General features: G+C 48.5%; 1 protein-coding gene across 5 annotated transcripts in view; it reads left to right on the forward strand.

Moving 5' to 3' along the window:
* Positions 1-26,236, forward strand: part of TENM4 (teneurin transmembrane protein 4) — a 792,728-nt gene that overhangs the window by 563,442 nt on the left and 203,050 nt on the right. For all 5 annotated transcript variants that reach the window (XM_060235003.1, XM_060235004.1, XM_060235005.1 and 2 more), the window contains 2 exons: positions 8,471-8,572; positions 13,478-13,672. In XM_060235003.1, the coding sequence (XP_060090986.1) occupies positions 8,471-8,572; positions 13,478-13,672 (297 nt within the window). The remainder of the gene's footprint in view (positions 1-8,470; positions 8,573-13,477; positions 13,673-26,236) is intronic.

A 26,236-nucleotide genomic window follows, 5' to 3' on the forward strand; every position in this document is an offset into this window, starting at 1 on the left:
ATGATATTGGATTTATATCCTGCCCTTCACTCAGAGCGGCTCACGATCTCCTTTACCTTCCTCCCCCACAACAAGCATCCTGGGAGGTAGGTGGGGCTGAGAGAACTCTCCCAGAAGCTGCCCTTTCAAGGACAGCTCTGCAAGAGCTATGGCTGACCCAAAGCCATTCCTGCCGCTGCAAGTGGAGGAGTGGGGAATCAAACCTGGTTCTCCCAGATAAGAGCCTGCACGCTTAACTACTATACCAAACTTGACATCGTTTCCGGGTCACATGGGCAATAGCATAGATATGCTGCTACAAATAGCATAGATATGCTGCTAGATATAGCATAGATATGCTGCTACAAAGGAGTGGAATTCTAGCAGGAGGTCCTTTGCATATTAGGCCACACCCCCTGATGTAGCCAGTCCTCCATGAGCTTACAAGGCTTGTAAGCTCTTAGAGGATTGGCTACATCAGAGGGGTGTGTGGCCTAATATGCAGAGGAGCTCCTGCTAGAATTTCACCCCTGCTGCTGTCCATCAGATGGATCGTTCTCAATTTTCAGGGTAAATTCCCCGCACCAGTTTCTGGGTGAAGCAATTTCTTGCTTGGCAAATATTTTGTTGTGTGCCCTTTTTTTTTAAGTTCAGGAAATTCCTTGATTTCGATGGCAAACCGTTGCCCTTGTGGAACGTCGCTGTATCAGGCGGGGGACGGCCATTTTGTGCCAGCAACCGCCTCATCTGCTGAAGCGATAACAGCGTTTGATCCCTTCTGCGAACCTGGTGCCTATTCTTCTAATAATCTTTTAATATGCAAGCCGCCCCCTCACCCCCGACTTTAATTCTTACCCCCGCCCCGCTTCCTCGATAATGACTAGGTTATTTTCTTCTTCTTCTTGGCATCGGAAAGTGCTTTTCTCAATGTCTGGGGAGCAGCAAGGCTTGGAGGCTATAAAATATGTAACTTTGAACATGCAGTTGCATTACCGCAACCTCTAATAGGGGCTTGGTATGTCAGGCAGACATCGCCTTGGCCTCTAGCCCAAAAGAGAGAGACTCCCCCCCACCACGCCAAGTCATTAAGCCCGGTGCTACCCTGGTAGATACATAAAGGGAGAATTACTGCCACAGACTCCCCGGCCGAGAGTGGGTAATTAATTCAAAACCGGGGGACAGAGAAGAAGGACCTATTGGGAGCTGAGCCAATTTGTCCATCCCTTTAATATACGTAATTGCATTTCTGTCCACATTTAAAAAAAAAAGCCATTCTAGCAGGTAATTGCACGGCAGCACGAAGCAGCTTTAAAAAGACCTCATTGCTGGCCTGTTAGAGTTGCTAGGCTTCAGATGGGACAGGGGAATCAAGGAAAGGGAAGGGAAGGTCCCCTGTGCAAGCACCAGTCATTTCCAAACAAAAACAAAATTAACTAATTGTATAAACACTAAATATAGTATATTCTCCAACAGACAACTCCATCAGTCCTTAATACAAAGCAAGGAACGTGTTCACTGGAAACCAGTCCTATTTTCTTTCAGCAAATTAATGCCAAACAACATCAACGAAATCCGGGTGAAGTGAAAGATGATGTCAAACTGTCCAATATTTTCATTAGGGTTTGTAGAATCTTTCGGGATCAAGTGCCGTGTTCTACTGGAGAAAGTTTTCCTTCCAGACGTTTCGTTCTCAGTTGCGGAGAACATCCTCAGTGGCATTGCAGCCGGAGCAGGCGCTCAGACCTTCTTGGCTGCTGTGCATTGAGTGGGGCCAGGGCTGCTGGAGAGCTGCTATTTGTAGGCTGGAGGGGGTGTGGTGAGAGGGCAATTGGTTTGTGAATGTACCCATTGTTTGGTGGGGCTTCTTGGAAGGGTGGTGTCCAATATTTCTTGACATGTGCAGCCAGCAGTCCGTACAGCGACAAGGTCGTACTGGTGCCCTCGTTTCACATTTAGCTTTCTCAAGCTTCTCACAGGTAATTCCTTCCACTGGGTAAGAACGCCAACAATCTTTCAACAATGCATTGAAGTGTTATGCATTGTTGAAAGATTGTTGCCGTTCTTACTCAGTGGAAGAAATTATCTGTGAGAAGCTTGAGAAAGCGAAATGTGAAACAAGGGCCACCAGTACGACCTTGTCGCTATATGGACTGCTGGCTGTACATATCAAGAAATATTGGAAAGTTTCACCTGGATTTCGTTGATGTTGTTTGGCATTAATCTGCTGAAAGAAAATAGGACTGGTTTCCCGTGAACACGTTCTTTGCTTTGTATTAAGGACTGATGGAGTTGTCAGTTTGAGAATGTGTTGTATTTATTGTTTATACAATTTGTTAATTTTGTTTTTGTTTGGAGGCTGGTTTTCACAGCAGCTTTTTGCTGTTGATTCCCCTGTTCCTCCTTTGCAGTGATTCTCTGTTTTTATTGCACAGGCTCCAGGTGGGGCCTAGAGATCTCCCAGAATTACAGGTGATCTCCAGACTACGGAAATCAGTTCCCCTGGAGGAAATGGCTGCTTGGGCGGGTGGACTCTATGCTAGTGCCTTGTGAGTAACTGACCAGACTTCTGCATTTTCATTAACTGAGCACTGGTTCCAGGATTATCTTAACCATTGATAAAACGTGGCTTTTATGCCGCATAGGAGAACCTTTTGAGCCTTGAGAAATTGATCTCCACATTTTGCGTCTTCAATGACTTGAGCATTGGTTCAGAATAATCAAGTTATTAGTCGGACGAAGGACGTTACCTACTGAAACATGCCCATTTTTATCAGAAGCGTGTCACTCTCATCTTCATTGATGATGATGATGATATTGGATTTATATCCCACCCTCCATTCTGAATTTCAGAGTGACTCGCAATCTCCTTTATCTTCCTCCCCCCACAACGGACACTCTGTGAGGTGGGTAGGGCTGGAGAGGGCTCTCACAGCAGCTGCCCTTTCAAGGACAACCTCTGCCAGAGCTCTGGCTGACCCGAGGCCATTCCAGCAGTGGAGGAGTGGGGAATCAAACCCGGTTCTCCCAGATAAGAGAGCTACGGCTGACCCAAGGCCATTCCAGCAGGTGCAAGTGGAGGAGTGGGGAATCAAACCCGGTTCTCCCAGATAAGAGAGCTCTGGCTGACCCAAGGCCATTCCAGCAGCTGCAAGTGGAGGAGTGGGGAATCCAACCCGGTTCCCCCAGATAAGAGAGCTATGGCTGACCTAAGGCCATTCCAGCAGCTGCAAGTGGAGGAGTGGGGAATCAAACCCGGTTCTCCCAGATAAGAGAGCTCTGGCTGACCCAAGGCCATTCCAGCAGCTGCAAGTGGAGGAGTGGGGGAATCAGACCCGGTTCTCCCAGATAAGAGAGCTCTGGTTGACCCAAGGCCATTCCAGCAGGTGCAAGTGGAGGAGTGGGGAACCAAACCCGGTTCTCCCAGATAAGAGAGCTCTGACTGACCCAAGGCCATTTCAGCAGCTGCAAGTGGAGGAGTGGGGAATCAAACCCTGTTCTCCCAGATAAGAGAGCTCTGGCTGACCCAAGGCCATTCCAGCAGCTGCAAGTGGAGGAGTGGGGAATCCAACCCGGTTCCCCCAGATAAGAGAGCTATGGCTGACCTAAGGCCATTCCAGCAGCTGCAAGTGGAGGAGTGGGGGAATCAGACCCGGTTCTCCCAGATAAGAGAGCTATGGCTGACCTAAGGCCATTCCAGCAGCTGCAAGTGGAGGAGTGGGGGAATCAGACCCGGTTCTCCCAGATAAGAGAGCTCTGGTTGACCCAAGGCCATTCCAGCAGGTGCAAGTGGAGGAGTGGGGAACCAAACCCGGTTCTCCCAGATAAGAGAGCTCTGGCTGACCCAAGGCCATTCCAGCAGGTGCAAGTGGAGGAGTGGGGAACCAAACCCTGTTCTCCCAGATAAGAGAGCTCTGGCTGACCCAAGACCATTCCAGCAGCTGCAAGTGGAGGAGTGGGGAATCAGACCCGGTTCTCCCAGATAAGAGAGCTCTGGTTGACCCAAGGCCATTCCAGCAGGTGCAAGTGGAGGAGTGGGGAATCAGACCCGGTTCTCCCAGATAAGAGAGCTCTGGTTGACCCAAGGCCATTCCAGCAGCTGCAAGTGGAGGAGTGGGGAATCAGACCCGGTTCTCCCAGATAAGAGAGCTCTGGTTGACCCAAGGCCATTCCAGCAGGTGCAAGTGGAGGAGTGGGGAATCAGACCCGGTTCTCCCAGATAAGAGAGCTCTGACTGACCCAAGGCCATTTCAGCAGCTGCAAGTGGAGGAGTGGGGAATCAAACCCGGTTCTCCCAGATAAGAGTCCGCACACTTCACCACCACAGCAAACTGATGATTCTGGGAGAATCGCTAGCACCTTGCCTACTTTGCAGTATTAAGAAGAAGATTAATTTCCCAAATGCTAATGGACTCTGTGTGATTATTCACTCTATGGAATACACTGTGAATGTTCTTCTCGATATGTAACGTGTATCAATCACTTTTGTAACATATATAATATAGTGTTTGTTAAGTTGCATTATATTTCTTGATTACATAAAGCGATTCTTGTAAGCAAAACCATTGTTTTGCACCAGAGTGTTGTAATAATATAATAGATTAGTAACGTTATCCACGGTTATCTCCAGATCTACTACCTGGAAGTTGGCAACTTTGAGAATACTAGACTGCTACTTACTGGGCCCGGTCTAACAACAATACCTTTTACAGAACTTTTTCTAATCATCTCGGAAGGCCTCGAGTATTCTTAGCGCCGCCCCTGCGTGGACATTTGGAAGTATTAATTTTCCTCCTTGTCTGGACCTATGTAATGTTAGATATGTTGTTTCACAGACCGGAATTAACCTTTAAAAAAAAAACCTGAGGAGTTGTCACCGCGTCCTCCTACCGCTGTTTCTAACCTGTCTCGGTGAAAAATGAATCCAGCTACATTGAGTCTGCTCCTCTGTAATTACATCCCGTTTTAATATGACACCCATTACGGTGGGTTAGGATCAGAAACAATAGCCTCCAACGAACCATGCTATTTTGTCATTTCGCCAGGCCCCGCCAGCGCAACAGTACCCTGTCTTTATGCAAACTTGCGTTAAGAAATCCTCGGGGGAGAGATCTTTATCCTCTCTATGGGGGAAAAAAAATTAATGTTTAATAAGCCCTAAAGCATTGTGGGTCTTTTCCCTCCTTTTATGAAAAGCAAATTGTGAACAAGAATAGCATGAGCCATCAGCGGGAACAAAACAGGAAGCGGCGGACGTCCGAAAGCACTGGTGATACAACAAATATTGAGTTTCAACGTCTGGACTGATAGGGATCGATTAGAGCGAATTCGCGCAACGAAGTGGGAGCTTGCGAATTTTCGGACTGAGATTGCCCGGCGAAGCACATCGGAGGAGAGGAAGGGAAGGCGACGGGAAGCCACTCTGAGACTCCCACTGATTCCCCACTAGCCTTATGCCGCTCTCACCCTCCTCTTTTCTGTGGGTTTCTGTCGGATTTCACACTATCTGCCTCGGGGCTACAACTCGCTCCCCCTCTTTCACGCAGCAAACAGGATCCTCTAAAAACCGGTTTCTGTTTGCCACAGGAAAAAGGCAAAGCGAATCGTAGCCTCGGGGCAGATAATGTGAAATCCAACGGAAGCCCTGCTGAGAAGAGGAGAGTGAGAGCAGCATAAGGCTAGTGGGAAATCGGTCTCCGAGTGAAGGGTGGGGTATAAATCCAATCTCTTCCTCTCCTCCTCCTCCTTGGCTGGGATACTTGCTGTTAACTCGGAATATTTCAAACCTTCTAGCCCCAAAAGTGGACATTTTCATCCATTTTTTTTTAAATAAGAGAAGCCCAAAAGAGGAGACACATACACAAAAGCACCTGCTAGAATTCCACCCCTGAACAGAAGTCTAGTGTCCAGGTCACATGAAGTGATGGTATTGCTTTCTCTGCTCTGGTAAGACCTCACCTGGAGTATTGTGTTCAGTTTGGGGCACCACATTTTAAGAAGGACCTAGACAAGCTGGAGGAGGAGGTCCAGAGGAGGGCGACGAAGATGGTGAGGGGTCTGGAGACCAAGTCCTCTGAAGAAAGGTTGAAGGAGCTGGGCATGTTTAGCCTGGAGAGGAGGCAGCTGAGAGGTGATATGATCACCATCTTCTTGTACTTGAAGGGCTGTCCTATAGAGGATGGGGTGGAATTGTTTTCTGTGGCCCATGTCCTCTAAAAATTAGTCTAGTCTCAATGTCACTATGTCACAGACACAGGAAGCCAGATCAGCCAGATCAAGGTGCCGGTTTTCAAGCTAGGCTGAGTTGGAAGAAAGCCTTTTTTGCAACGGCATTACCACCGAGTGTAACGTTCAGAGAACCTTAAACCCTGTTTCGCATCCAATGCACGGTGTCTCGTTCTCATTTTTACTCATTTAGGTTACAGCGATGAACTTGAAAATACGCTGCAGTGATAAAATCTAAGATGCTGGGGAGAGAACACGGCTTAGTGCTATTTTAAGTCAGTGCTCCTAATACCTCTTTGCCGTTCCTTGGCAGGGCTTTTTTTGTAGAAGCTCCTTTGCATATTAAGCCACGCCCCCCTGATGTAGCCAGACCTGGAGCTTACAGTAGGCCCAGTACTATAAGAGCCCTGTAAGCTCTTGGAGGATTGGCTATATCAGGGGAGTGTGGCTTAAAATGCAAAAGAGTTCCTGCTACAAAAAAAAGAAAAAGCCCTAGGTCAATGTATCTGAAGAACTGTGCTTGCACACAAAGGCTTCTATGCAGAATAAAACTTTGTTGGTCTTAAAGGTGCCACTGGACTCAAATCGAGTTCCTTGAGTCTGACAAGTATCTCTCTGCCTGTCTAGTTCCTAACATTGGTTTGGATCCAGACTAGATTTCCCTGTGGTAGAATGGAACGTTCAGAATGGAACTTTGAGCAGCCAGGTTAAAACGGATAAAAGGAAGTCCTTCTTCACCCAAAGGGTGATTAACATGTGGAATTCACTGCCACAGGAGGTGGTGGCGGCCACAAGCATAGCCACCTTCAAGAGGGGTTCAGATAAAAATATGGAGCAGAGGTCCATCAGTGGCTATTAGCCACAGTGTGTGTGTATGTATAAAATTTTTTGCCACTGTGTGACACAGAGTGTTGGACTGGATGGGCCATTGGCCTGATCCAACATGGCTTCTCTTATGTTCTTATGTTATGTTCTTTCATGGTTCCCGCCTTCTCACTGCAGCACACTGAGGCAAATTCAGTTTTGGGCTGTATTAACAGATGCAGGGGTGGAATTCTAGCAGGAGCTCCTTTGTATATTAGGCCACACACACGCCAATGTAGCCAGTCCTCCAAGAGCTTACAAGGCTCTTTTTGTAAGCTCTTGGAGGATTGGCTACATCAGGGGTCTGTGGCCTAATATGCAAAGGAGCACCTGCTAGAATTCCACCCCTGAACAGAAGTCTAGTGTCCAGGTCACATGAAGTGGTGGTATCGCTTTCTCTGCTCTGGTAAGACCTCACCTGGAGTATTGTGTTCAGTTTTGGGCACCACATTTTAAGAAGGATATAGACAAGCTGGAATAGGTCAAGGAAAGAGGGTGACGAAGATGGTGAGGGGTCTGGAGACCAAGTCGTCTGAAGAAAGGTTGAAGGAGCTGAGCATGTTTAGCCTGGAGAGGAGGCAGCTGAGAGGTGATATGATCACCATCTTCTAGTACTTGAAGGGCTGTCCTATAGAGGATGGGGTGGAATTGTTTTCTGTGGCCCCAGTTTGTAGGACCAGAACCAACAGGTTGAAATCAAATCAGACGAGTTTCGGGCTCAACATTAGGAAGAACTTCCTGACAGTTAGAGCGGTTCCTCAGTGGAACAGGCTTCCTCAGGAGGGGGTGGGCTGTCCTTCCTTGGAGGTTTTTAAACAGAGGCTAGATGGCCATCTGACAGCAATGCTGATCTTGTGAGTTTAGGGGGAGGTATTTGTGGATTCCCTGCATTCTGCAGGGGGTTAGACTAGATGACTCTGGAGGTCACTTCCAACTCTATGATTCTATGATCTCTACAGAGTGCTAACCCTGGGTGCAGGGAATCCCATGGAATGACATTGAGTGGAATCTGAATCAGGAAGGAGAACTGGATAGAAATCATCAAGTGTATTGATAGAACTCTCTGTCTGGGGCAGTGATGCTCTGTATTCTTGGTGTCTGGGGGGGGGGACAGTGGGAGGGCTTCTAGTGTCCTGAACCCACTGATGGACCTCCTGATGGCACCTGCTTTCTTTGGCCACTGTGTGACATAGTGTTGGACTGGATGGGCCACTGGCCTGATCCAGCATGGCTTCTCTTATGTTCTTATTTCATCTGAGTACCACTCATTCTGTTGTCGTTTGGTGGAATGTTACCAAGACACTGACAGGCTGGGCGATACGCCAGAGATGCCGTCTGCATGCACAAGCAGGTGCTTTGTTATTTCATACCCAGATTGATTTGTCTGTTTTTTTTCATCCCCTAGAATCAGTGGATAACTGTCCCAGCAACTGCTACGGGAACGGAGACTGTGTTTCAGGCACCTGCCATTGTTTTCTTGGCTTCCTGGGTCCCGACTGTGGCCGGGGTAAGGTTATTTTTGTTATTACTGCTGTTCTCACACATGAAGCTGCCTTCCACTGAACCAGACCGTTGGCCTATCAGGGTCAGTATTGCCTACTCAGACTGGCAGCCGCTCTCCAGGGTCTCAGGCTGAGGTCTCTCAATACACCTGCTGCCTGATTGCTTTCACTGGGGAGGCCAGGGATTGAACCTGGGACCTTCTGCATGCCAAGCAGATGCTCTTCCACTGAGCCACAGCTGCTCTCTAAACAAACCTGAGTCCGATTCATGGTCTATCAGGGTCAACAGGGGTGGAATTCTAGCAGGAGCTCCTTTGCATATTAGGCCACACACCCCTGTTGTAGCCAATCCTCCAGGAGCTTACAAAAAAGAGCCTTGTAAGCTCTTGGAAGATTGGCTACATCAGAGGTGTGTGGCCTAATATGCAAAGGAGCTCTTGCTAAAATTCCACTCCTGAGGGTCTATATTGTCTATTCAGACTGGCAGTGGCTCTCACATCACCTCTTGTCTGGTCCTTTATGACTGGAGATGCCGGGGATTGAACCTGGGATCTTCTGCATGCCAAGCAGAGGCTCTACCATGAAGCCACAGCTCTCCCCCAATAAATGAGGCTGCATTATACTGAATCAGACCTTTGGTTGTATCAAGGGCACTATTGCCTGGTCAGACTGGCAGCAGCTCTCCAGGGTCTCAGGCAGAAGTCCTGCCAGGTACTTTGAGATGCCAGGTGCTGAACCAGGGAATACTTTTGCACGGTTCTGCAACCCTGCTTCAAGGAGCCAGGAGCATTGTATCCCACTGACAAGAATGCCTTCCGTGAACCAAAAGTTCAGTCTGACTTGAACCCTACGTGTCTATGCCGCCGAACCATAGACAGAGAGGTTATCAGTAAGCATCCTAAGGTTTAAAATGAATTTGTTGCAGTCCTGCAGCTGTATGGATCCCAATCCCTTTCAGTGCCAGGAGCTCCCTTCGGCCTGCGGAGCTTCTCTCTCGACAAGGGTTTCCCCTGTTCCATTCAGTCTCGCTCATGAAGCTCCGCTCGTGCAAACCGATGTGGGCGCCGGGCTTCCCCTCCAGTTTTTAATAACTGGCTAAGTAAACTTCTCAGAAGACGAGGAGCCCCGTGGTGCAGAGTGGTAAGCTGCAGTCCAAGCTCTGCTCACAACCCGAGTTCGATCCCGTCAAAAGCTGGGTTCAGGTAGCCGGCTCGAGGTCGGCTCAGCCTTTTATCCTTATGAGGTTGGTAAAATGAGTCCCCAGCTTGCTGGGGGGGAAGTGTAGTTGACTGGGGAAGGCAATGGCAAACCACCCCATAAAAAGTCTGCCAAGAAAACATCGTGATGTGACATTACCCCATGAGTTGATAATGACTCGGTGCTTGCACAGGGGACTACCTTTACCTTTACTTTTTAAAGTAAACTTCTCAGAAGCTGAGGAGTCCAGAGATGCCCAATTGCATCTGACTGGGTGCAGGAAGTAAAGCCTGGCTCAGGACTGCAAGAGGAAGCAAACTGATAACACACACACACAGCGCTTGGTTTATCACAGGGATGACCAAACTGCAGCTCGAGAACCACATGAGGCTCTTTCACACATACTGCGGGGCTCTCAAAGACTCCACTGCCCCATTGGCTGGCTTAGAGAAGGCCGACTTAGAGAAGGCATTTGTCTCTTTAAATCACTTCGCCAAGCCAGCTGGTAGTATGCATCTAAAGTTGCTTTCTTTCCATCTCTCCCTCCCTCCTCTCCCATATAGCCACCCTGAGCCTGCTTCAGCGGGGTATACATCGAATAAATAAATATATTTGTCCGCCTTCCTTCCTTCTTTGCGGCTCTCAAACATCTGACATTCATGCCTTGTGGCTCTCAAACATCTGAAATTTAGGCTATGTGGCTCTTACATTAAGCAAGTTTGGCCACCCCTGGTTTATTGTTTGATGTGACTTTACTGACATAAACCTCCACCCGCCCCACACACCACTGGGCCTCCCACTTTTTCTCCTCCCCTTCCTTTTGGTTGTCACATGTGAACAGACAATGAGAATAATGATCCCTCGAGAGCACTGCCCTTTGGGTGGGGGGCCAAGCATTAAGCAAAAGGAGGGCTTAGCTAGAGACGGCTGGGTCTTTATTGTTTGGCCAGCGGCTACTCTGTCAATAGCTCGGGGGAGCTTACGGGTTACCCTTTCTGTTCAGCCATCCGTAAAGTGGTCTCTAAGCCACTGCTTTTCCTTGCCGAAGCCCTAGAGGTTATCCTCCCTTTGTGAGAAGTCTACCCGGGTGCAGTGTCGAAGGGAGGGCAAGCAGGACTAATTCGGGCCACCCCTGACCCCGTAACATTGTCTTACCTGAGGCCCCCCTGTCCCCTTGCCCTGAAAAGGATGTTAATGAAAGAAGTCCAAACGGGAGTTCTTTATTTCACTATATTTATTTGTTTTGCCTGAAGCTCAAAATAGAAGCATGTAAGCAAGACATTGGGGGTGGGGGGGGTGGAATTGTACCATCTCAAAATACCAAATTTATTTCGTTTCGGAGGGGTAGCCATGCTGATCTTCAGGATTCGAGTCCAATAGCCCCTTTGAATCCAACGAGATTTCTGGGGATAAGCTTTTGAGAGGCAAAAATCCCTTTGTCAGATGCAAGTGGGAACGGAGATCCCTCTCTAACAAAGGGAGCTCTGACTCTCAAAAAGTTCATACCCCCAAAATCTCGTCGGTCTCTAAAGTGGGACTGAACTTGAATTTAGCAGATTGATTGATTGATTGATTGATTTAAAGCAGGGGTTGCCAAACTGGCTTAAGAGCCACATAGAATAAACATCAGAAGTTTGAGAGCCCCAAGAGATGAACATCAGATTTTTGAGAGCAGGAAGAAGACGACTACAGATTTATACCCCACCCTTCTCTCTGAATCAGAGCTTCAGAGTGGCTTACAATCTTTTATATCTTCTTCCCCCCACAACAGACACCCTGTGAGGTGGATGGGGCTGAGAGGGCTCTCCCAGCAGCTGCCCTTTCAAGTACAACTCCAGTGATAGCTATGGCTAATCAAAGGCCATTTCAGCAGCTGTAAGTGGAGGAGTGGGGAATCAAACCCAGTTCTCCCAGATAAGAGTGCACACACTTAACCACTACACCAAACTGGCTCGGAAGGAAGGAAGGAAAATAGATGGGAGAGGGAGGAGGAAGGGAGTGGTGGAAAGAAAGCAACTTTTTAACTTTTAAGTGCATTCTGCAAGCTGTTGACTGGCTTGGCTTGGAGAAGTGATTTAAAGAGACAAATGCCTTCTCCAAGCCAGCTGATAGGGGGGTGGGGTCCTCAAGAGGCACACAAGATGTGTGAAAGAGCCACATGTGGCTCCCGAGCCACAGTTTGGCCACCCCTGATTTAAAGTATTTCTTATGCTGCCTATGGACACATGATAGTCGTTAGTCAAAAGCCATCACAATAAATTAGAATTAATGCGATTAAATGACATGACACAACTAAGCAATGTGTAAAAATCCATAAGGCATCAGAAAATGCAAGTAAGGAACAACAAGGGAAAGGGGGGGCAGCCACAAAAGAACCTAAGAAGAGTCCTGCTGGATCAGAGTAATGGTCCATCTTGTTCAGCCTCCTCTCTCACACAGTGGCCATCCAATTCCTCCGGAGGCCCAACAGCAGGCCAGAGAGGCTGAGGCCTTCCCCCGTTAAGAACATCAAAAGAGCCCTGCTGGATCAGACCAGTGGTCCGTCTAGTCCAGCATCCTGTCTCAGACAATGGCTAACCTGTTCCTCTGGAGGCCCAACAACAGGCCAGAGAGGCTGAGGCCTTCCCCCGTTAAGAACATCAAAAGAGCCCTGCTGGATCAGCCCAGTGGTCCATCTGGTCCAGCATCCTGTCTCAGACAATGGCTAACCTGTTCCTCTGGAGGCCCAACAACAGGCCAGAGAGGCTGAGGCCTTCCCCTTGTTGGTTGCCTCCTGGTTCTGGGATGCAGAGATTTAGTGCCCCTGAATGTGGAAGTTCCCCTCAGTCACCTTGGCTTATAACCACTGATAGACTTACCCTCCATGTGTGTATCTAATTCTGTCTTAAAGCTGTCTAGTCCTGTAGTCATCACTACATCTTCTGGCAGCAAATTTCAGACCGATTTTGCACTATGGCTTGTTCCGAGTGGAGAGCCCTTTTGATCCCGGAGCTTCTCTCCGTTTTTGCACAAGTTGCCCCGGAGCTGCGAGTTGGCGCACTGTTCTCCCGCAGCAAGCAGAAACCGCTTGAAAGAGGATCCTGTTTGCTGTGGAAAAGCGGCACGCCAACTCGCAGCTCCAGGGCAACTTGTGAGAAAACAGAGAGAAGCCCCGGGAGTAAAAGGGCTCTCCACCGGGAACAAGCCTTAAGCGAAATCGGTCTCACATTCTTTTCATTCTCTGTGTAACGTAGTATTTCCAGTTGTCTATCTCTAACTCTTGGCACATACTCAGGAAAATAAAAACACCTGGCACCTGAAAGTCAAAAATTGAGCTACCAAATCAGTAGATGTGAGGAAGTAGTTCCATGCGAAAGTGCCACAACAGAAAAGGCCCTGTTTTTGGTAGATACCCTCCTTACGTCTAAAGCCAGAGATTTACAGAGCAGAGTCTGAATATATCAACAGGGAAAATCTACTTTGTGCTGTTGCAAAAGGGGGCTTTGGAAAAGGAGGGGTTTTTTTTCCCCCAGCCTTCCTAAAACTGCCTGGAGATTGAGTCAAATTAGGTCTCTCTCCAGACAAAGCCTTGTAACTGAAGCTCCAGGCGACATGGTCATCATCTGCACGGAGGTCGGCGGTTTCACTGCTAGATTTAGTAGAAAAAGCAGTAGAGATGCTTGAATGGGAAGGCAGATTAATTTTGATACTGTTCTAACCCTGTTGCTTTGCAGCATCTTGCCCAGTATTATGCAGCGGAAACGGGCAGTACATGAAAGGTCGGTGCTTATGCCACAGCGGGTGGAAGGGAGCCGAGTGTGACGTCCCAACCAACCAGTGCATCGACGTCTCATGCAACAACCACGGCACGTGCATCATGGGGACCTGCATCTGCAATCCGGGCTACAAGGGAGAGAGCTGCGAAGAAGGTATGTTCAGTCTTCATTCCGTTGGTCCTGATACATTATTTTGCTTTTTTTTTTTTTTGCCATGTTGCAGAGAAATAAGTGTATCTTGGTGACACCTTGGACACATGAACACAAGAAGTTGTTTTCTACTGAATCCCAGTGGAACAAGCTTCCTTGGGAGGCAGAACAGGCTCAGGAGGTGGAATGGGTCCCTCAGCGGAACAGGGTTCCTCATCGGGAGGTGGAAAAGGCTCAGGAGGTGGAATGGGTTCCTCAGTGGAACAGGCTTTCTCCTCGGGAGGTGGAAAAGGCTCAGGAGAAGGAATGGGTTCCTCAGCGGAACAGGGTTCCTCATCGGGAGGTGGAAAAGGCTCAGGAGGTGGAATGGGTGAAATGAGAAATAAGTGTATCTTGGTGACACCTTGGACACATGAACACAAGAAGTTGTTTTCTACTGAATCCCAGTGGAACAAGCTTCCTTGGGAGGCAGAACAGGCTCAGGAGGTGGAATAGGTTCCTCAGCGGAACAGGGTTCCTCATCGGGAGGTGGAAAAGGCTCAGGAGGTGGAATGGGTTCCTCAGTGGAACAGGCTTTCTCCTCGGGAGGTGGAAAAGGCTCAGGAGAAGGAATGGGTTCCTCAGCGGAACAGGGTTCCTCATCGGGAGGTGGAATGGGTTCCTCAGCGGAAGAGGCTTCCTCCTCGGGAGGTGGAAAAGGCTCAGGAGGTGGATTGGGTTCCTCAGCAGAACAGGCTTTCTCCTCAGGAGGTGGAAAAGGCTCAGGAGGTGGAATGGGTTCCTCAGCGGAACAGGCTTCCTCCTCGAGAGGTGGAAAAGGCTCAGGAGAAGGAATGTGTTCCTCAGCGGAACAGGCTTCCTCCTTGGGAGGTGGAAAAGGCTGAGGTGGAATAGGTTCCTCAGCAGAACAGACTTCCTCGGGAGGTGGTGGGGTGTCCTCCTTTGGAGGTTTTTGAGTAGAGGCTAAATGGCCATTGGACAGCAATGCTAATGCTGTGTATGTTGGCATATTGCAAGAGGGAGGGCAGGAAGGGCTGCACCAGTGCTTAGCTCTCCTGACCCTTTCTTATTTACCCAGGGAAGTGCTGATTGCTACTTTGGGGTCAGGAAGCAATTTTTCTCCAGGCCAGGGATCTAGGGAGGGTTTTTTACCATCTGGAATAGGGGTCACTGACTGTGTGTGTATATGGGGGAAGGTATCTGTGAATTTCCTACATTGTGCAAGAGGTTGGACTAGATGACCCTGGAGGCGCCTTCCAACTCTGATTCTGTAGTATTGGTACATCATCGGTCAATATTATCTACTTTGACTGGCAGCAGCTCCCCAGGGTCTCAGGCGGAGGTCTTTCCCATCCCTTGCTGCCAGATCCTTTTAAGTGGGTGGTGCTGGGGTTTGAACCTGGAACTTTCTGCATGCCAAGAAGATGCTTTGCCTCTGTGCTGTGGGCCCTGTCCCCTGGCCTTTTGCTGAGTCAGACCCTTGGTCCATCAAGGTCAAGACCACGCAGACTGACCGTAGCTCTCCAGGGTCTCAGAGTGGGGGTCTTTCACATCCCCTGCTGTTGGGATCCTTTAACTGCAGATGACTGAACCTGGGGACCTTCTGCATGCCAAGCAGGTGTTCTACCACTGAGCCACGGTCCCTTCGTTTCACTGCAAATGTGTCTAAAACGGGGCTTTTTTTGTAGCAGAGAACTCCTTTGCATTTTAGGCCACACACCCCTGATGTAGCCAGTCTTCCAAGTGTTTACAGGGCTCTTAGTACAGGGCCTGTTGTAAGCTCCAGGAGGATTGGCTACATCAGGATGGTGTGGCCTAATATGCAAAGGAGTTCCTGCTACAAAAAAAGTGGATGGATGGATGGATGGAGATAGATGGATGGGTGGCTTTTTTGTAGCCGGAACTCTTTTGCATATTAGGCCACACACCCGATGTAGCCAATCCTCCAAGAGCTTAGAGGGCTCTTCGTACAGGACCTACTGTAAGCTCTTGTAGGATTGGCTACATCAGGGGGTGTGGCCTAATATGCAAAGGAGTTCCTGCTACAAAAAAAAAGCCCTGGTCTAAAACAAAACTGAAGAACCCCTTCTCCTTCCTCCAAGATGCTGCTTGCCTTTTATACGTGTTTGCATGAAGTGCCATTGAGTTGCGGTGGATTTATGGCGAGCCCTTTGGGTTTCCAAGGCAAACGGTTAAGCAGAAGGGTTTGCCATCGCCTTCCTCTGCAAAACCTTCCTCAGTGTTCTCCCATACAAGCAGTGATTCTGTTAGCGTCCAAGATCTGACGTGATTGGGCTGTGCCATACCACTCCAAATCCCGGTCTTTTATATACAGATAGTATTTTAAATGAAAAGCGTTCAGGTGTTGCAGCAGGCAGAAAGATCGGGAGCATGTATAATCACATACTCAAAACGCTCCTTTTAGAACGTCTCTTGCATTCATAGAGTGAAATGTATAATTCCCCCCCTTGCAGATGTGAACTTTTGCAAAGTGGCAGGAAAGGGGTGCTGCTTTTTTCCCTTTCGTGCCTGCAGCTTCGCAGGAACCGGGGCCACGGGTTCAACACCATTTCGGAATCGAGTATCTTTTCAAGAGCCCCCACGCCGATTGCTTTCAGTCTGTGCTAAGCCTGTAATGGAATCGTCGCCGCCTTTCTCTCCGATTTGCATTCATTTCTATGCCTCAGCGCTCTGTTTTGTTCTTCCTTTATAGATGCCCGTAAGAGGGAACCCATGTGACTGTTAGGGATGTATACAAGTGGGTGTTTTAAAGGCGCACTTTTCTTCGTTGAGAAGTAGGGCGTGAGCTATCACTCAGTGGAATGCCAGCAGCTGCATAGGCCTGTGTTAGGGACTTACACCTGAATTAGCCTATTGGGAAGCTGTGGACAGGGAAAACACCATGCGAAGAACACGAAGCTGCTGCTGAAAATGGCAGTCCTGCGTTGTCCCCCTCCAACGCCTTTGTTCATAAGGGTCAGTATTGTCTGTTCAGAGTGGCAGCAGCTTCCCAGGGTCTCAGGTGGAAGTCCTGTCTGATTCTTTTAGCTGGAGATGCAGGGGATTGAACCTGGGACCTGCTGCATGCCAAGCAGATGGATGCTCCATCACAGGGGTGGCTAACGGTAGCTCGCCAGGTGTTTTTTTTTTTTGCCTACAGCTCCCATCAGCCTCAGCCAGCATGGCCAATGGCTGGGGCTGATGGGAGTTGTAGGCAAAAAAAAAAATCTAGAGAGCTACGTTGGCCACCACTGCTCTATCATTAAGCCACAGTCCTTCTCACCAAGGATGCTCTAGCCAAGGGATGTCAAACACCTGTCCCGCGGGCCAGATCCGGCCCACCCAAGGCTTTGATCAGGCCTCCTGTCCTTACCCTTTGAAGCTCCCAGGCTCTTTGAAGCTTCCAGGCTGAGACTCTTTCCGTTTCATCTTGGGAGCTTCAAAGGCTTTTTGAAGCACCCTTTGAAGCTTGCAGGCTGAGTCCCAGATTCTTCCTGCCTTTCTTTGCTGGCTGCTGCAAGAAAAACGTGGGGTGGATTTTAAGATCCATTCCACATTTTCGTTGCAGCTTCTGTCTGTACTCTGCAGTGGTTTCAAATGGAGTGGAGATGGTTACATTTTCAGCTTCCCTATAGCTAGCTGAAACTCATGCTTCCTGGAGCTGTGTCCTTGCAAACAAGGGTTGATGCTTTCAGCCAGCTTATCTCTCCTGAATGGACCTAACCTAGTGAGTACTCTAATGTGGGAACCCACAGCCACAGGGAGATATTATACTAGAAAGGCTTTGCCAATCTTGCGTAGACTGATGGGGAGAAGTTTACAGTGCCGTTTCATTGTTTCCATAGAGTCAGAGCCTTGTGCTTTTTTCTTGATGTTTTATTTTAAATTGCATTGCTGTTTCCGCTAGTCCCCCACCTTTCCAACTTAAACCATTGGAAGAGTTTTTAAAGCATGTTTATATTTTAAGTTTTTTAAAAATATCTTTAATTGGGTTTGTCTGTGTCCATTATCAAGTTTATATCTCCACTACCTGGCGTATTTTATGACACATGGCCCAGCCCCACAAAGTCCCATTTGTGTCAAATTAGGAGAGCCAGTTTGGTGTAGTGGTTAAGTGCGCGGACTCTTATCTGGGAGATCCGGGTTTGATTCCCCACTCCTCCACTTGCACCTGCTGGAATGGCCTTGGGTCAGCCATAGCTCTGGCAGAGGTTGTCCGTGAAAGGGCAGCTTCTGGGAGAGCTCTCTCGGCCCCACCCACCTCACAGGGTGTCTGTTGTGGGGGAGGAAGGTAAAGGAGATTGTGAGCCGCTCTGAGACTCTTCGGAGTGGAGGGCGGGATATAAATCCAATATCTTCAAAATGCGTTTTGACACCCCAGCTCTAGCTCACCTTCCACTCTCCCAGTCCTCATAACAAAATTCCTAAAAAGGATATTCCACAAAAGCACAGGTCATTCCGTAGGGAAAAGGAGGTGCCGGAGCTCATTAGCACAACTCATTTGCATATGCCACACCCCCTGACATCACCGGAAGGTACACTAAATTATATCAGCTCAGCATCTACCTTAAAATGCTGCTTCTTTTTTTAAGCATCATAATTTTTATTAAGAGAGAATTTTTCCATTACAAATACAAAAGAGAGAGGAGAAACATAATCCAAAGACTAAAAAGAAAACTAGTTTTGGGCACCACATTTTAAGAAGGATATAGACAAGCTGTAACGGGTCCAGAGGAGGGCGACGAAGATGGTGAGGGGTCTGAAGACCAAGTCCTATGAAGAAAGGCTGAAGGAGCTGGGCATGTTTAGCCTGGAGAGGAGGCGGCTGAGGTGATAGGATCACCATCTTCAAGTACGTGAAGGGCTGTCCTATAGAGGACGGGGTGGAATTGTGTTCTGTGGCCCCAGAAGGTCAGACCAGAACAAGTGGGTTGAAATGAAAAGGGTTTCTGGCTCAATTTAAGAAGAACTTCCTGACCATTAAGAGTGGTTCTTCAGTGGAACAGGCTTCCTCGGGAGGTGGTGGGCTCTCCTTATTGTGCAAGGGGTTGGACTAGATGACCATGGAGGTCCCTTCCAACTGTTATGATTCTATGATAACATCCGGTACATCGTGTTCTGAAGAAATTAAGAGGTCCCCCCCCCCCCGAAGAAATTGTGCCCCCTCAGTGGCACCCAGTGGTGTGGAGCTCAGATAGGGAGATGTTGCAGTGACATCAGGACATAGGGTTAAGTTGCTGTATGGAGGATAACTTGACACAGGGATACTCTTGGTGGCAGGGCTTCTTTTTTTATAGCAGGAACTCCTTTGCAAATTAGGCCATACCCCCCTATGTAGCCAATTCTCCTGGAGCTTACAGTAAGCCCTGTATTTAGAGCCCTGTAAGCTCTTGGAGAACTGGCTACATCAGGGCTGTGTGGCCTAATATGCAAAGGGGTTCGTGCTAAAAAAAAAAAAAAAAGCCCTGCTTGGTGAAGTGGTTAAGTGCACGGACTCTTATCTGGCATAACCAAGTTTGATTCCCCACTCCTCCACTTGCAGCTGCTGGAATGGCCTTGGGTCAGCCATAGCTCTAGCAGAGTTGTCCTTGAAAGGGCAGCTTCTGGGAGAGCTCTCTCAGCCCCACCTACCTCACAGGGTGTCTGTTGCGGGGGTGGAAGGTAAAGGAGTTTATGAGCCACTCTGAGATTCAGAGTATAGGGCAGGATATAAATCTAATGGAATCTTCTTCTGCTTCTTTTCAGCATCAGCCTGGTGTTCTTTGCAACCTGCCTGCTCTCCTTCCTTCCCTCCCTCCCTCCCTCTCTCTCTATGACATCATATCACCCAGAACGTACCTATCAATTCGGACCTCATAGGCTTTCATTGATCACAAACGATAACAAGCTTGAACCTCAAGCAATCCAACAAAATCAGATGCAAATAATTGATCCATTCCGCATTCCCCATCCCTTCTCCCCAACGTTCCAAAAACTTAATTGCAAATACGCGGGGCTCTTACTACGGACTGAAACCATGCTTAATACATCTGCGGCGTTATAGATTGCTTTTCACATTACAAAACAGACAAGGGAGATGTTAAAAAAGATGGACTGCTAATGTGTTTTTGTCCCCGCGTACAGCTGCCTGCGGTTTCTCAGCACAGGAGAGAGCTGTGTGTGTTCGGTTCTTTTATGCCGAGGATAAAAAGAATATTTTTCCCCCGTTAGTGGTGGTGGTTTTAAAGGACCTTCTTTGTCACTTTCCCTCTAAACACACACCCACATGCAGGAAGCTGAGATTGCCATTGTACACACACACACACACAAACGTCGTCTCCCACATTTTTTGTTTCCCTATATTAAATATAAAATTAAGAGAGCTGGAAAAGCGGTGGGGGGAGGGAAGTAACCAAAATGATCAAGAGGTCTGAGTTCTGTTTTCTTGGAGAAAGAGTGGAAACGCTTGAGGCTTTCTAGTTAGAGAAAGATAATTGAGGGCGGGGGTGGGGGGCAATAGTAGTTTATAAATTATGTACGGTACAGAGATTCCACACACACCCCTTATAATAACTTGTGGGCAGCCGACAAGATTAATAGACTTCAGGTTCAGAACAGACCAAAAAAAGTGCTTTGTCACACTGGTGAGTTAGAAACATTTCCCCCCCCCCCCTTCCCGGCCGCAATATATGGTATTAGTTTTTTGGGGGGGAGCATGTTTTAGCTATAATTGAGTACAGTTGCACCTTAGAGACTGTCAAATAGCGGGGACCTAGCAGGGCCTTCTACTGGCTACCACCGCTATGGTAAGCGTCTATATGGATAGCCCCGAGCACCCAACCACCCTTGCCTCCCATATTAATAAATACCTCTTAACTGTGAGCAAGGAGACGTGAGAACCCAGGCAGCATAACAGAAAGAAGTTTATAATTAGTGCTCTAAAACAATAAGTGGGTGACAAAGATTTAATGCTAAAGTGAATGTGAAACAGTAAAGGTTGGCGCAAAGAAACAAACGCCCTGATGCGTTGAGCTACACAGTCCCTACTTTAATACCAGAACTCACCACATCCCTTGGGTGAGGGATCTTTTCCTGCTGCCAGTTCCAGAGATCCCGCCTTCTCCACCTGCAGCCTCTCCAGGGAAGAACATCCCCTGCTTGGGCTTGGCCTTTTTATGCTGTCCTCCCAAACCCCACCCCTCTCTGGGCTAGTTTCCCTCCAAAACCTTGCCACCCAATCAGAGGGACAGAAGGGGTGCTGGGAAATGTAGGCTTTTCTCAGTAACTCCTAGGCAGGCTTCCCTGGGGCCTGGAGGCCTCACTAGGCCCAGGATCATGACAGAAACCAACAAGATTTTGGGGTAGAGTTGCTAGGTCTGACTCAAGAACATCTGGGGTCTATGGAGGAGGAGCCAAGAGCACGGGTGTGGCAAGCACAATTGAATTCCACTGGGAGTTCTGGCCATCACATTGAAAGGGACCGTGCTCCTTTTAAATGCCTTTCCTCCATTTGGAATAATGAAGGATAGGGGCATCTTCTTCGGTGGCTCATAGAATTGGACCCCCTGGTCCAATCTTTTTGAAACTTGGAGGGTGTTTTGAGGAAAGGCATTGGATGCTATGCTGAAAATTTGGTGCCTCTACCTCAAAAAACAGCCCCCCCCCAGCCCCAGACATCCACGGATCACAGATCAATTAATTCTCCGTTATACCCTATGGGGGGAGGGAAATGTCTGCTGGGCACTCCATTATGCCCTATGGGGATCGATTCCCATAGGGAATAATGGAGAATTGATCTGTGATCCGTGGGTGTCTGGGGCTCTGGGGGGCTTGTTTTTTGAGGTAGAGGCACCAGATTTTCGATATAGCATCCAGTGCATCTCCTCAAAACACCCTCCAGGTTTCAAAAAGATTGAAAGTGCCCCATCCTTCATTATTTCCAGTGGAGGGGAGGCACTCAAAGGTGTGCAGTGGCCCCTTTAAATGTGATGGCCTGAACTCCCTTTGGAGTTCAATTATGCTTGTCACAACCTTGCTCCTGGCTCCACCCCCAATGTCTCCTGGCTCCACCCTCAGTGTCTCCTGGCTCCACCCAGGTATTTCTTGAATTGGGCTTGGCAATCCTTGCTGCAGCTTACCTTCACTCACACCGTGCAGTGGTGACAGCTGCTACCACAGCCGTGTCTTTCAAAAACTGCACAGCCAATCAACTTTCCAGTGACAAGTCGGACGCCTTGCTGGGCGAAAACCTGACCTGTCCCTACCAACTTTCCAAAAACACTTCACAAGTACCAGGAAAGGTATCAGCAGGTACCATGGCACCCAAATGTACTCCGTTGGGACCCTGGTTCTAAGCACCGCACAATTCTGGCCATGCTACACTAAGTAAATTATACTGAGTGCATGTGATTGGCCCAAAGCCACTATTGTGGGTCTAGGGTTGTCAAGTCCAATTTAAGAAATATCTGGGGACTTTGGGGGTGGAGCCAGGAGACATTAGGGGTGGAGCCAAGATCAAGGCTGTGACAAGCATAATTGCTCCAAAGGGAGTTCTGGCCACCGCATTTAAAGGGACAGCACACCTTTTCAATGCCTTAATTCCATAGGAAATAACGAAGGATAGGGGCACCTTCTTTTGGGGCTCATAGAATTGGACCCCCTGGTCCAATCTTTTTGAAACTTGGGGGGTATTTTGGGGAGAGGCACTAGATGCTATACTGAAAATTTGGTGCCTCTACCTCAAAAAATAGGTCCCCCAGGTATCCACGGATCCATGATTTTCTATGGGAATAAATCTCCATAGGGAATCATAGAGTTCCCAGCAGACATTTCCCTCCCCTCCCCCCGCTTTCTGACGACCCTGAAGCAGGGGGGGGCTCCAAACCGGGGGATTCCCTGCCCCCACCTGGGGATTGGCAACCCTATGTGGGTCCGACACTCTTAAAACAGGGCTTTTTCTAGCAGGAGCTCCTCTGCGTATTAGGCCTGTACTGAGAGCCCTCCGAGCTCTTGGAGAATTGGCTATGTCACGACTCAGGGGGGGGGGGGGGTCTTACCAATTGCTGCCACCACTCTGGGTTAAGGGTCTCCCTTGAGAAGGCCCAGCGTACCCTCCCAAGCCCTTCCAGGCCTCCCAAGCCCTTCCAGGCCAAATAACGGGCGTGAGGACCAGGCAGAGTGAACAACAGGGAAAAAAAAGGTTTATTAAAAGGTCAGTGCAATATAACAAACAAGGTGCATAAAACAGTAAAAGGGGTGAAGGGAAAAAAAAACCAAATGCCCTAACGCGTCTGAACTTACTATCCCTAAACTGTCAGTCAGACCTGGGCCTACTCACTCTTCCTCGCAGGGTGAGGGTCTCTCCCTGGCAGCAGCTCTTCCTCAGCTCTGCCTCCTAGGAAAAAAACATCCCTTTCCTGGGCTTCGTCCTTTTATCTTCTCCTCCCAGGCCCCACCCCTCTTTGGGCCAGTTTCCCTCCAAAACCTGGCCACCCTATCAGGGGGATAGAGGGGATCCTGGGAAATGTAGGCCCTTCCCAGTACTCCTAAACAGGCTTCCCTGGGGCCTGCAGGCCTTGCTAGGCCCAGGATCATGACAGGCTACATCGGGGCGGGGGGGGGGGGGCGGGATGCCCTAATATGCAGAGGAGCTCCTGCTAGAAAAAGAGCCTTGCCCCACGCCATCTCCAGATGACCACTACGTGGCTTCCTAAGGCTAGCTTTTCCCAGAGAGTACATCGCTTGCTATTTTTAGGTAGTGTCCGCGTTGCTGTTATCGATCGTGCTGCGCTTCTGTTATGATTTTACTGTAATTTTATTGCAGTGCCCTTTTTATCTTGGCACACTGCTTTGGGATAAATCTCCAGGCTGTAAAGTGAGACAGAAGTTTTTAAATTGCACACGCACAAACACACGTACCCTGCAGTACTCTTCGAGCGATAGCTCGAATGAAAAGCACCGGCATGAAGGAAAACGGGCATTTTTCCTAGCAGCGGTTTGGCACTTTTCCTCCCCCCTTTATAGATTTGTTTCTTATTGTGCAACACAATAATTTGTAACGTGCCAAGAGGAATGAGGAGGGAGGGGAAACTTTTGAAATATGTTATATAGAAAATTTGTGGGATTCTTCTTCTTCCCCCAGGTCGGCCTAATACAAAGTTGGTTTTAACTACTTTACCAATTCCCCCCCCCCCCAAAAAAAAGGGGCCATCTGGTATTGTTTCCTTTGGCTGGCAACCTCAGACCTTTCTCTGCCGTGTTTTATAATAGGCCTTTCCTTTTTCCCTTCCTTTTTTCCATTGAGCGTTGTGAATAAAACATCAGTGAATGAACTTTCAAGATCTAAAGGGGTCCTCACGGCATTTTTTTGTAGCAGGAGCTCCTTTGCATATTAGGCCCACACACCCCTGATTTAGCCAGTCCTCCAAGAGCTTATAGTAAAAGACCTGTAAGCTATTGGAGGATTGGCTATGTGACGGAACCGGCCCGATTCTGCCTTCAGACCCGGTCCCGTCAACTCCCTATTGAGTCGCTAACTCCTGGAGGGAGCTATTTCTCCTCCAGCCACTTGGGCTCGCTGCCACCACCTGCTCAGTCTAGGGGTTCAGATTGAGAGGAACAGGACTCCCAACCCCCTCTCCAGCTATGAGGCCGGGCCTCAAGGCCCTCTGCCACCCTGTACTTGGGTATCACAGAGACCGCAGCACTTCTTCGGGGAACCCCTGGAGGATTGGCACCTTATCCAACTGCATGCCTTCCCCGGGGGCCCCCTTCATAAAGCAGCGTGGTCTAAAGCGTTTGGGGATCTATGTGGTACAGAGTTTGACTGCCAACATTTCAAAACAGTAAAAATGTTTAATAAGAAGAGAAGAAAAAAAATAAAAACAAAAACAAAAAGTTACATGTAAAAGTTTAGCACAGCACCCTGAACATCAACCAGAGGGACAAATAAAGGTGGATATAAACGCATCCTCTCGATCAGGGGTGTGTGGCCTAATATGCAAAGGAGTTCCAGTTTGGTGTAGTGGTTAAGTGTGCTGACTCTTATCTGGGAGAACCGGTTTTGATTCTCCACTCCTCCACTTGAAGCTGCTGGAATGGCCTTGAGTTAGCCATAGCTCTCATAGGAGTTGTCCTTGAAAAAGGCAGCTGCTGTGAGAGCCCTCTCAGCCCCACCCACCTCACAGGGTGTCTGTGGTGGGGGAAGGAAGGTAAAGGAGATTGTGAGCCGCTCTGAGACTCTGAGATTCAGAGTAGAGGGCGGGATATAAATCCAATATTTTCATCTTCTTATTCGTCTTCCTGCTAACAAAAAAAGCCCTGGGTCGTCGAATGTTTGACATCCCAGCCGGAAGGTTCCTTGTACAAACCAAGTTGATGGGGTGTGAACTGGCGGAGACCTTGGAGCTATGGTAGATAACTCACTGAAAATGTCGAGACGGTGCGCAACTGCACTTTTTAAAAAAGCCAACGCTATGCTGGGGATTTTTAGGAAGGGAACTGAAAACAAATCAATCAGTATCATAATGCCCCTGAATAATGTAATGTAATGTAATGTAAAATTTTATTTATATCCCCGCCCCTTCCCCGCCGAAGCAGGCTCAGGGCGGCTAACAGCATTTCAGGTAAAACAATAGTAATAAAAACATTAAATTCACATTAAAATTCACATTAAAATCAGTCAATAATCAATAATTAATTTAAAACATTCCTAAGTCAACATTGGCGGTAAACGTTACTAATCTGGCGGTAAACATTAATTCAGTTATTGGTGAACGCCTGTTTGAAGAGGGGCGGTCTTGCAGGCCCTGCGGAACTGGTCTAAGTTCCGCAGGGCCCGCACCTCCTCTGGGAGTTGGTTCCAGAGTTGTGGGGCCGCAACGGAAAAGGCCCGGGTGCGGGGTGCTTTGAAGTTTAACTTCTTTTGGCCCAGGGATATTCAGTCTGCTTTTCCCCACTGACCTCAGTGCTCTCTGGGGCTCATATGGGGGAGAGACGGTCCCTCAGGTAGGTCGGTCCTTGGCCATATAGGGCTTTAAAGGTTTATGACCAGCACTTTGTACTGGATCCGGTATACGATTGGCAGCCAGTGCAGTCCGCGCAGCCCTGGCCGTATATGCTCCCATCTTGGGAGACCAAGTAGCAGCCTGGCCGATGTGTGTGACCTCATTTGGAATAATATGTACAATTCTGGTCACCACACCTCAAAAGATATTATAACACTGGGAAAAGTACAGAAAAGGGCAACTGGAATGATTAAGGGTTGGAAACACTTTCCCTATGAAGAAAGATTAAAGCGCTTGGGGCTCTTTAGCTTGGAGAAATGACAACTGAGGGCTGACATGATAGAAGTTTACAAGATTATGCATGGGATAGAAAAGGTAGAGAAAGAAGTACTTTCTCCCCTTTCTCACAATACGAGAACTCGTGGGCACTCAATAAAATTGCCGAGCAGTTGGGTTAGAATGGATAAAAGGAAGTCCTTCTTCACCCAAAGGGTGACTAACACATGGAATTCACTGCCACAGGAGGTGGCGGCGGCTACAGGCATAGCCGGCTTCAAGAGGGGATTGGATAAACATATGGAGC

The sequence above is a fragment of the Heteronotia binoei genome, chromosome 3, assembly GCF_032191835.1.
Source record: "Heteronotia binoei isolate CCM8104 ecotype False Entrance Well chromosome 3, APGP_CSIRO_Hbin_v1, whole genome shotgun sequence".
Classification (NCBI taxonomy): domain Eukaryota; kingdom Metazoa; phylum Chordata; class Lepidosauria; order Squamata; family Gekkonidae; genus Heteronotia; species Heteronotia binoei.